The sequence below is a fragment of the Chelonoidis abingdonii genome, chromosome 11, assembly GCF_003597395.2.
Source record: "Chelonoidis abingdonii isolate Lonesome George chromosome 11, CheloAbing_2.0, whole genome shotgun sequence".
In the NCBI taxonomy this organism is placed as follows: domain Eukaryota; kingdom Metazoa; phylum Chordata; order Testudines; family Testudinidae; genus Chelonoidis; species Chelonoidis abingdonii.
Window position 1 is genome coordinate 20,240,471 of NC_133779.1, and position 10,971 is coordinate 20,251,441.

General features: G+C 64.9%; 2 protein-coding genes across 2 annotated transcripts in view; both read left to right on the top strand.

Annotated features, from left to right (window-relative positions):
- Positions 1 to 7,261, top strand: part of PLXNA3 (plexin A3) — a 19,323-nt gene extending 12,062 nt beyond the window's left edge. The window contains 16 exon segments of the mRNA XM_075071315.1: positions 198 to 454; positions 731 to 797; positions 1,089 to 1,235; positions 1,611 to 1,770; positions 2,323 to 2,426; positions 3,086 to 3,182; positions 3,711 to 3,898; positions 3,981 to 4,061; positions 4,063 to 4,149; positions 4,200 to 4,248; positions 4,698 to 4,774; positions 4,776 to 4,891; positions 5,524 to 5,617; positions 5,619 to 5,660; positions 5,662 to 5,682; positions 6,992 to 7,261. Of these exon segments, the coding sequence (XP_074927416.1) occupies positions 198 to 454; positions 731 to 797; positions 1,089 to 1,235; positions 1,611 to 1,770; positions 2,323 to 2,426; positions 3,086 to 3,182; positions 3,711 to 3,898; positions 3,981 to 4,061; positions 4,063 to 4,149; positions 4,200 to 4,248; positions 4,698 to 4,774; positions 4,776 to 4,891; positions 5,524 to 5,617; positions 5,619 to 5,660; positions 5,662 to 5,682; positions 6,992 to 7,087 (1,683 nt within the window). The 3' untranslated portion in view covers positions 7,088 to 7,261.
- A 1,066-nt stretch (positions 7,262 to 8,327) lies between these two features.
- LOC116823436 (protein FAM3A) overlaps positions 8,328 to 10,971 on the top strand; it is an 11,396-nt gene continuing 8,752 nt past the window's right edge. Inside the window, exon 1 of the mRNA XM_075071316.1 lies at positions 8,328 to 8,418. Coding sequence (XP_074927417.1) covers positions 8,328 to 8,418 — 91 coding nt within the window. The remainder of the gene's footprint in view (positions 8,419 to 10,971) is intronic.

Genomic DNA, 10,971 nt, shown 5'->3' on the forward strand with positions numbered 1-10,971 from the left:
GGGGAGGGGTCTCCCCTGTGGCAGAGCGGGGGCTGGCCCGGGGTTCCTGGGGGGCAGAGCAGGGGGCTGGGCTGGCCCCGGGTTCCTGGGGGGCAGAGCAGGGGGCTGGACTGGGGGGACTGGTGGGCAGAGCAGGGGCTGGCCCCGGGGTTCTGGGGAGCAGAGCGGGGCCTGTATCTCACCCCCTGCTCCCCCAGGCGCCCCCCGGGGCAGAGCGGGGCCTGCGGCTCTTCGGGCAGCTCCTGCACTGCCAGCCCTTCCTGCTGACCTTCATCCACACGCTGGAGGGGCAGCGCGGGTTCTCCATGCGGGACCGGGGGGCTGTGGCCTCCCTCACGCTGGTGGCCCTGCAGGGCCGGCTGGACTATGCCACCGGCGTCCTCAAGCAGCTGCTGGCCGACCTCATAGAGAAGAATCTGCAGAACCGGGCCCATCCCAAGTTGCTGCTGCGCAGGTGGGGCCTAGGGAGCTTCCAACCCCCCTGGGACCTCCCTGACACCCCCGGGGCTGCCCGGGACCGCCCGAGACCCCCTGTTCCTGTGGGACCTCCTAGGACCTCCCTGAACCCACCCATTTCCTTGAGACCCCCAAGATCTCCTCTGTTCCCCTGTAACCCCGGAACCCCCATTCCCTGGGCCCCCATCCTGCCACAGGGGAGACCCCTCCCAGGACACCCCCTGTGACCCACAGTAACCTGGACTCCTGGGTCCCCGGTCTCTCCCTCCCCCAGGACGGAGTCAGTGGCTGAGAAGATGCTGACAAACTGGTTCACCTTCCTGCTCCATCGGTTCCTGAAGGTGAGAAGGGGTGGGGGCTGGGAGCCCCCCTGGACTCCTGGGTTCTCTCCCCAGCTCTGGGAGGGGAGCAGGCTCTGGTGGTCAGAGCAGGAGACTGGGAGCCAGGACTCCTGGGTTCTCTCCCTGGCTCTGGGAGGGGAGTGGGGACTGGTGGGGTCAGAGCAGAGGGGGCTGGGAGCCAGGACTCCTGGGTTCTCTCCCTGGCTCTGGGAGGGGAGTGGGGGCTGGTGGTCAGAGCAGGGGGGGCTGGAACCCCGGACACCTGGGTTCTCAGCAGTAATGCCCCCCCAGGAGTGTGCTGGGGAGCCGCTGTTCCTGCTGTTCTGTGCCATCAAGCAGCAGATGGAGAAGGGGCCGATGGACGCGGTGACGGGGGAGGCGCGATACTCGCTGAGCGAGGACAAGCTCATCCGCCAGCAGATCGACTACAAGACCCTGGTTGGCTGGGGGCAGGGGGGGCTGTCGGGCTGGGGGACCCCATTTGCCCAGGCGCTGGGCCGTGCCCCAGCTGTTATCAGAGCCTCTGGCCCCCACACATCTCCCAGGGTGCCCAGGGGCCCTCCTCCAACCCTGTGTCCCTCTATCTGTGCGTCTCCAGCAGCCCCCCAAAATCCCATTCGCCCCCTGGCACCCAGCATTGCTTGTGGGGGCTCCAGGCATGTGTCATTCCCCCACCCATGGGTCACTCCCTCTGGGGATGGAGAAACCGCGTCACACCTCTGCTAGAAACTCCAGGGGGTGGGGGCTGGAAGGAGAGGGAGGGGAGGGGGACTCAGACTGAAGGGACCCCCCCTGACCTGCTGTCCCCCCCAGACGCTGTACTGTGCCAGCCCCGACCCCCCCGGTGGCCCCGAGGTGCCCGTGAAGGTGCTGAACTGTGACACCATCACCCAGGCCAAGGAGAAGCTGCTGGATGCTGTGTACAGGGGGGTCCCCTATTCCCAGCGCCCCCGGGCTGACAACACGGAGCTGGGTATGGGGGAGATCGGGGGTACCGGGGGATCCCCTATTCCCAGCCACCCTGGGCCGACGACACAGAGCTGGTACAGGGGAGATGGGGGGTACCAGGGGGTCCCCTATTCCCAGCACCCCCAGGCCAACACAAAGCTGGGTACCAGGGAGATAGGGGGGGTATCTGAGGTCCCCTATTCCCAGTGCCCCCAGGCCGACCACACGGAGATTGGTACGGGGGGTACAGGGGGGTCCCTGTTCCCAGCACCCCTGGGCTGACGACACGGAGCTGAGTCTGGAGGAGATGGAGAGGGTACAGGGGATCCCCTATTCTCAGTGCCCCCGGGCCGATGACATAGAGCTGAAAATGTGTGGGGGGGGGCACTGGGGAAGGAGTAATGGGGCTTTGGGGCCCAAGGGGGCGTGGATTATGTAGGAGGCGCAAGGGCGGGAGGCCCAGGGCACAAGGCTGCCTCAGGGGAGGCTGGGAGGCGGGGGGCAGGTGTTGCTGCCTAAGGGGTGTTTGATGGGTGTGGGGCTGTATTTGGGGGTCTGACACACACTCCGTTCCCAGAGTGGCGCCAGGACTGGTCGGGCCGAACCCTCCTACAGGACGAGGATGCGACGAGCCGCATCGAGGGCGACTGGAAACAGCTCAACACTCTGGGGCACTACCAGGTGGGGGGGGGACCACCAGAGCCCCCCACCTCTCCCCAGCTGCCCAGAGCCCCCTGTAGCTCCCTTCTCCCCACCCACACCTCAACTACCAGGTGGGGTGGGGACCCCCAGAGCCCCCTGTAGCTCCCTGCTCCCCACCCACACTTCAACTACCAGGTGGGGCGGGGACCCCCAGAGCCTTCCACCTCCCCCCAGCCCCCCAGAGCCGCCTGTAGCTCCCTTCTCCCCATCCACACCTCAACTACCAGGTGGGCGGGGACCCCAGAGCCTTCCACCTCCCCCCCAGCCCCCCAGAGCCGCCTGTAGCTCCCTTCTCCCCATCCACACCTCAACTACCAGGTGGGGCAGGGACCCCCAGAACCCCCCACTGCCCCTCAGCCCTGCTTTCCCCACTGCCTTCCCAGAGCCCCCTGCTCCTCCCATAACCTCCTGCTCCCCCACCAATGGAAATGTGTTAGTGCGCTAGGTCCCAACCACGTGGGACAGGCCCCCACATAGGGCCCCCTCACTGCCGCCCCCATGGCCCTACACCTCCATCCCTACCCCACACCCTGCCTGGAATTGCAGCAGCGCACTGGGGCAGGCACCACCTCCATATTGTCCCCAGACAGTCCCCCATGGCCCTCCCCCACCCCCCTCACCTGCTGCCTCTCCCCCAGGTGACTGATGGCTCCAAGGTGGCCCTGACACCCCGGCAGGTCTCGGGGTGCAACCTGCCCAACTCCTGCACCTTCAGCCGCTCACTGAGCCGCTACGGTAAGGCCCCCTGGACCCCCCAAGAGACCCACCCACTTCCCCCCCCCCGCCTGCCCTACAGAGACACCCCCCCCAGCCTGACAGGGGGCCTGTGCTGCCCTTAGGGTGACCAGACAGCAAGTCCGAAAAATCGGGACGGGAGTTGGGGGGTAATAGGAGCCTATATAAGAAAAAGACCCCCAAAACAGGACTGTCCCTATAAAATCAAGACATCTGATCATCCCAGCTGCCCTAGAGCGACATGGTGTTGTGGGAGGGTGGGGCTGGGACGTGGGGAGCTGCAGGGAGTGTCTGCCCCCCACATCCCAGACACCTTGTTCAGCCCCTGCCCCCCCGAGCCCTACCTGCCCTAATCAGAAGACCCGCCCTGATCCCCCCAGCGCCGTATCCCATCCAAACCAGGTGGGGGGAGTAGTCAAAATGGCCTCCTGTGCTGCTGGATGGACGGGGAGGGGGAGCAAGGGGCTCTGGGCTGGGCAACGGACTTGGGGCTCCGACGCCTCCCCATGACCCGTCCCCCCGCCCCAGAGAGCCTCTTGCGGCCATCCAGCAGCCCTGACAGCCTGCGCTCCCGTGCCCCCATGCTGAGCCCCGAGCACGATGGGGGCACCCGGCTCTGGCACCTAGTCCGCAGCCACGACCCGCTGGGCGACCCCAAGGAGGGGGGCAGCAAGATGGTGTCGGAAATCTACCTCACCCGGCTCCTGGCCACCAAGGTACGGGGTGCAGGGAGCTGAGGGCGGGGGGTGGGGGGGGCGGGGCCATGGCTGTTGCCAGTCTGACCCCCGGCGCCCCCAGGGCACGCATGCAGAAGTTTCCTGGAGTGACCTGTTCGAGACGCTGTTCAGGCACGGCGCAACCGGGCCAGCGGCCTACCCGCATGCCCATCAAATACATGTTCGACTTCCTGGACGAGCAGGCGGATCGGCGGGCCAGATCCAGCGACCCCGACGTGCGGGCACACCTGGCAGAGCCGCAACTGGTAGAGAGCCCCGGAGGGGCTACGGAGGGCTCTAGCCCCCCACCCGCCTGCCCCTGCGGTTCTGGGTGATGGTGATCATGGTGTGTTGGGGGTGTGTTGGGTGGTCCCGGGGGGGTCTCCTGGCAGGGCTCTCTGCCACCCGCCCCCCCAGCCTGCCCCTTGCGGTTCGCTGGGTGAAATGTGATCAGGGTGCCTTGGGGGCTGGGGTGGTTCTCTGGCACTCTCTGACCCCTATCCCCGTCAGCCCTGCTCCTGCTTGTTCTGGGTGAAAAGTGGATCTGGGTGTTGGGGGGCTGGGGTCCCCGCAGGGGTCTCTGGGACTCTCTGTCCACTGCCCCCGAGCAAGCCTGCCTCCTGCAGTTCTGGGTGATGTGATCAGGGTGTTGGTGGAGGGCGGATGGGGGCTGGCGGGGTGTGGGGAGGGCGCATGAGGTGGGATGGGGGTCCCGGGGGGTTCTTCTGGCATCTCTCCTGACCCCCGTCTCCGCCCAGACTAGCGCCCTGCGTTTCTGGCGTGAATGTGATCAAAGAAGCGCCACAGTTCCAGTGTTCGACGCTTGCACAAGAGGCAGCATCACGGCACGCGTGTCTCTCCGTGGTGGCCCAGACGTTTCATGGACTCGTGTTCCACGTACGCCCAGCGCCTGGGCAAGGACCTCGCCCCTCCACACCAAACTGCTCTAATGCCAAAGGACGCTCTGCCCGGCTACCGCGGCTGGGTGGAGCGGTGAGTGGGGGGAGCCAAGGCAAGGGGGCACAAGCTGGTGCACGGTGGCTAGCGAGAGCTGGAGCACAACTGCAGGAGGGATGGGGGGTCAGGGGAGGGGGTGGAGATGAAGTTGGGGATTGGGGGAGTGGGGGATGCAGGGGGCTCCTTGAATGGGGGGATAAGTGGGGGAAGGGGCATCAGGAAACATGGGTTGGGGGGTGTAAGAATGGTAATGGGTGCAATGGGCAGGGCAAGCAGGTGAGGGTGGCACCGGGATGGCAGGGGGTAGAAGGGGTAATGGGGCCATGTGGGGGGGAGGGGTGCTGGGATTTGGGGGAAGGGGGTAGGAGGTGGTAATGGGGGAGCAGTGGGGGGAGGGGTGCCAGGATTGCAGGCGTAAGAAAAGGGGGTAATGGGGCCATTTGGGAGCAGTGGGGGGAAGGGGTGCTGGGTATGGGGGGAGGGGTAGAAGGTGGGTAATGGGGCCATGGGGGGGCCATGGCGGGAGGGGCGCCCAGAATGCAGGGGGGTACGACAGGTGGTAATGGGCCCATGGGGGCAGTGGCGGGGAAGGGAATAGAAGGGGTAATGGGGCCTGTGGGGGGCAGTGGGGGAGGTGACCCTGCCCCCCCTCACCCTCTGCCCCCCAGGTACCTACCGGGACAATCGCCAGGAATGGCGCCCATCAGTGACAAGGACATGGACGCCTATCTGGGGGAGCAGTCACGGCTCCACGCTGGGGAGCTTCAACACGCTGGGAGCGCTAGGAGGACTTCTAGCCAGTACGTGGGGGCCGCTACCGCCAGGAGGTGAGCCCCGCCGACCTGCCATTGCTACCCCACACCCCACCCCCTGAACGCACACCATCCCCCCTCGCCAACCCTGCCTCCCCAGTCCCACCAACCCCCCGCCCGGCGCTGGGGAGCTCCCCGCTCCACTGCCTCCCCTGATCTCTCCCCGCGCAGTCCCCACCACCCCCGCCCCCCCGGTGCTTGGGGGGAGAAACCTCCGCCTCCACCTGGCCCCCCACCTGGCCACTGGGTGAGACGCCCATCCCACTGCCCCCTGAATCTCGCCCAGTCCCACCAACCCCACCTGGCACTGGGGAGGCCCTGCTCCACTTGCCCCTCTAACGCCGGCGCTGGGTGAGACCCACCTCACTGCCCCACTATAATCCCCCCAGTCCTACCAACCCCACCTGGCGCTGGGGGAGCCCCCGTCCACTGCCCCCTATGTCCCACCAACTCTGTCTCCAGCTCTGGGGGAGCCCCCCGCTCCACTGGCCTCCACCAGTGCTGGATGGAGACCCGCCCCACTGCCCCCCGTGACTCTCTCCCAGTCCACCCCCGCCCAACCAGTCCTGGAGGAGTTCCCCGCTCCCACTGCCTCCCCCAGTCACCCATGGCGGGCTTGGTGAGACCTGCCCCACTGCCCCCGCCCCAGTCCCATGTCACAGAGATGTGGGGATCAGGGCCCTGCACGCCCGGGCTCCCTGCGATTACTGGGACTTCAGCCAGCCAGGGGAAGCGGGAAGGTTTAATTCAGACGACAGGGACAACAGTCCCAGAACAGGCCTTGCTGGCGAATGGACAAGCCAGAATCCTTCCCTGTTAGGTCCCAGTCTTGGGTGTTCCCAGGAGCCTCTCAGCCCCATTGGGGGGGTCAGAGCCCCATCATGGAGGCTTTTCCCCCCAGCCAGCTCCTGAAACCCCCCACTCCACAAGCGTCTCCTCCCCCAGCGTCTGTTCAGAGCTTTCCTGGGCAGAGGGGTACCCCTGGTCTCACCCGTTCCTGGGTTCCCAGGTTAACCTGCTCAGTGGCCAGTTCTCTCCACCCGCAATGGCAGATCGGGCCTCCCAAAAGACCAACTTCCCCCCCCGCCCCCCCCCAGCATTCCACAGCCCCCAGTAAGAACCAAGTCGCCAGGTCATCAACATCGCACCCCAAACCCACCCGGCGGCTGGGCGAGCCTCCGACCACTAGCCCCCCCCCAGTCCCACCAACCACCCCGCCCGGCGCTGGGCGAGCCCCCACCCCACTGCCCCCGCCCGGCACTGGGCAAGCTCTGCCAGTACATGGGGCAGGAGGTGAGACCCCCCAGGTGCCCCTCACCCACAGGTGCTGACGGCACTGGAGCGGGACGGGAGCTGCCGGAAGCAGCGGCTGCGCCAGCGGCTGGAGCAGGTCATCGCCTTGGTCTCCACCAACAGCTGAGGGAGACTGGCCCCATGGCCAGCCAGTGCGACCTTCGACCTCCTCCAGGACCACCTGACCTTCGACTCCTGGCTCAGGGGCAGGCTGACTTTTGGGGGACAGTGACTCTGGATGGGAGGGTCCCCCCCAATGCCACCGGGACCTGGCCTCGTAGCAATAACCCAGAGGGGCTACTGGTGGTGAAGGGGGGTGTGCGATGGGGCGGCCGGGCTGGGGGGCGGATCTGGCTGGGCTGGAGCAATGACCCCCCCTTTCACCCCAATACCGGACCCCTGCCTCCAAAACTGTACAGCCCCCCAGTACTGGAGGACCCCCTTCCCCAACCCCCCAATGCACCCCCAGCCCAGCAGCTGAAAGGAGCCTCCCACCTCCCCCCTGTACAGCCCCCTCAAATAGCTGGTGGAATTTGCCTCTTGTTTTGGTGACAGTGACAATGGGAATTGGAGATTTAACCTGTGTCCCAGGGACCCCTCTCCCCAGCCCTTCCTCTCCCAGTTCCCCCAGCCCCCCCCTTGTCCCAGAGATCTCCCAGCACCCCCTTCTCCTAGGGACTCCCCTCGACAGCCCCCCCCCAGCGCCCCCTTTCCTGGCGACATGGTGCCTTAATTACTGAATAATTTATTGCGTCTCAGGGGGGGTTGGTGTAAATTTAGTCCCAGGTGTAAGAAATTTCAGTGTAACCCCCTCCGATATCTGTGTAAATAGTCATACTGCATGTGGGTGCAGGGAGGGGGGGCCTGCCCCCCCCGAGATTTGGGGGAAGCAGGTCAGACCCCTTCCCTCGCTCCCATGCAGCTGTTTTCTCTGTTCATTTTATAGTTAACTTTTCTTTTGTTAATTAAAGTGCTGAAAAAAAACCAACCATCCCCAACTGGGCCATTGTGTTGGGCGAGCTCATATACCATGGTGGGGGCCGCACAGAGCCCCTCCCCTGACCGAGCTCGGTGTGTTCCCATCATGCCAGGCCCTGCACGGACACCCCCTCCAACAGAGCGGGGCTAAAGGAGGGGAGTTCTAACACCAAACGCCAGGATAAGAGGCTGCTGTTTGAGTCTGACTGAACCGTGATGCTCGACAATCCAGTGGAACTTCCCACCACTGGACAACAGGAAAAACTGATGGCAGAACGGGCTTAGGGCCCCGGAGGCGAAGGCTTTCCCAATAATACTGATGAGGTTGAGAAGAGGCGCAGTTTCTCTCCCAGGGGGAGCTTCTTGCTGGTGCTGTTGCTGGAGCCGGGATGGCTCAGGGCGCAGATTTCACTCTGCCTCAGCTGGGACAGGAGGGATTCGGGGCTCAGTCCGGGCCCCGCTCTGGCATCTGCCTCAGAAGTGAGCGGCGGCGGGGTGGAGGGAGGTGAAAGATGTTGTGGTGTCAGCAGGATGAATAAGTGATGGGCCCTTCAGTTCCGGGTGGGGAGGGGGAATTAAAGGAAGATTTAAAGGAATCCAGGCACCTATTCCCCTCACTCCTGACCCACAGCCCCTGCCAGCCCTGCCCCCCCCAACCCTGTCAGTGCCCCTCACTCCCGACCCACAGCCCCTGCTAGCCCGGCCCTGGGCTGCCCCCAGTTCTGCTGGTCCCCTCACTCCTGACCCACAGCCCGTGCTGGCCTAGACGTGGGCTCCCCCCAGCTCTTCCGGTGCCCCTCACTCCCAACCCACAGCCCCTGGTAGCCTGGCCCTGGGCTCACCCCAGCTCTGCCAGTGCCCCTCACTCCTGACCCGCAGCCCCTGGTAGCCTGGCCCTGGGCTCACCCCAGCTCTGCCAGTGCCCCTCACTCCTGACCCGCAGCCCCTGGTAGCCTGGCCCTGGGCTCACCCCAGCTCTGCCAATGCCCCTCACTCCTGACCCGCAGCCCCTGGTAGCCCGGCCCTGTCCCATCGCAGCTGCCAGTGCCCCCACACTCCCGACTCGCAGCCCCTGCCAGCCCAGCCCTGAGCTCCCCCTGGAGCTTGCACCATCTGTGCCTGTTGATTTTTAATTATTCATCTGCTCTCTGGCCCGGCAACTGATGGGAGGTGAATGGACAGAGACAGAGGGGAGGAGGAGCTCCCCTGGGACCCCCACACACCTGTCAGCTGCAGCTGGAGCTGGCTAACCAGGCCCCGGTTCAGCAGGGAAAGCCCAGTTTATAGTTTGGATGGGAGACCAGGCAGCACAGCACCCCCTGCTGCCCAGCCCTGCCTTTCAGGGGAGCGCGTCCCCTGCCCAGCACCCTGTTCCCTGCCCCATGGCGCCCCCCACAGCCCGTGCCCACCCTCGCCAGAGCCCTCCCTTGGCCTGCCCCCCCCCCAGCGCTAACGGCCTCGTAAAGGCATTTTTAACATTCCAGTCTCAAAAAAACCCCTGCGAGAACAAGTGGCGGAGCCATAAGTCCATGGCCAGGGGGTGGGGAGGAACCAAGTTAGTGTGGGGCCAGGCAGGGCTGGAACAGGTAGCTGGGTGGTATCAAAAAACCCCTCCTCCCAGGAAAAAAGAAATTGGGGCCAGGGGAGGGTCCTTGGCTCAGTGCCAGGATCCTATAAGGAGGAGAGGGACCTACCCCAAAATGGGTGAACGTGTGCGGGGAGAGCTGGGTAGGGGTGATGGGTTCAGGCCTGGCAGGCTCAGGGGGGCTGGGAATGGGGGACCAGGGCCGTTCTCCCTTAGGGCACCAGCTCAGCTCTGGCCCCCAGCAACACTTCTGGTTCCCAGCTCCGCCTGGCATGGTGCCAGCCCTGTTCATTCGCCCCCTCACCTGGCCAGATCCCAGACCCATTAACAACCACTCCACCATTGCTAACGTTGCCATGCCAAGGCCCCAGCTAACAACACACCTTGGGGCCTGGGGAGGAGCCAGGACTCCTGGGTTCTCACCCTGGCTCTGAGATGGGAGTGGAGTCGGGAGCCAGGACTCAAGGCCGCCGGGGGAGTGGGGCAGGCAAGTGGGGCAATTTGCCCCAGGCCCTGCAGGGGCCCCCATGAGAGTTTTTGGCGGGTCATCAGTGGCAGGTCCTTCAGTGCCGCCGAACGCACCTGAAGTGAGTGAAGGACCAGCTGCCAAAGCTCTGGGTCTTAGGTGGCAATTCAGCAGCCAGTCCTTCACTCGCTCTGGAACCCACCGCTGAAGTGCCCTGAAGACCCAGAGCGGAAGGACCCCCACCGCCGAAGACCCCAGGCTCCCTGAATCCTCTGAGCGGCCCTGACAGGACTCCTGGGTTCCCTCCCTGGCTCTGGGGGAAAGTGGAGGTTTACTGGGTTGCAGTTGGGGGGGGCTGGGTTAATACCTCAGCCTCAAGTGCCTCAGTTTCCCTGGTGAGGGGGGTGCAGCCCCTCCCCTTCCCCCACTCTCATTAAGGCAGGCCCAGCACTGTGATGTCACAAGCTGCAGCCAAAATGCTGAGTACAGTTGTGGGTCCTTCTCTAGCAATCCAGGGGCTGTTGGATTGGTGGCTCGGGGGGCTCAGGGGTGAGGCATGTCCATCCCCACCCCCAGGATGTACCGCTCGCCAGCAATGCAAACCTCAGACATGTTCCAGACCCATCCCTGGCTCGTCTCCCCACACACACCACCCCATAAATCTCCCCAATGTGGATGGGGGAGGGGAGATGGTTGAGGCAAGCTCAGGCCCTGGCTCATAAAGATTAATTATGATCCACGGGGCTTTTAGCACATTAATCGCTTGATGCACAGTGACACACTGAGCCGAGGGGGTGGGGCGGAAGCTGGGAGCTAGGACTCCTGGGTTCTCTCTCAGCTCTGGGAGGGGAGTGGGGTCTGATAGGTTAAAGTGGATGGGGGCTGGGAGCCAGGACTCCTGGGTTCTCCCCCCAGCTCTAGGAGGGGAGTGGGGGCTGGTGAGTTAGAGCAGGGGAGGCTGGGAGCCAGGACTCCTGGGTTC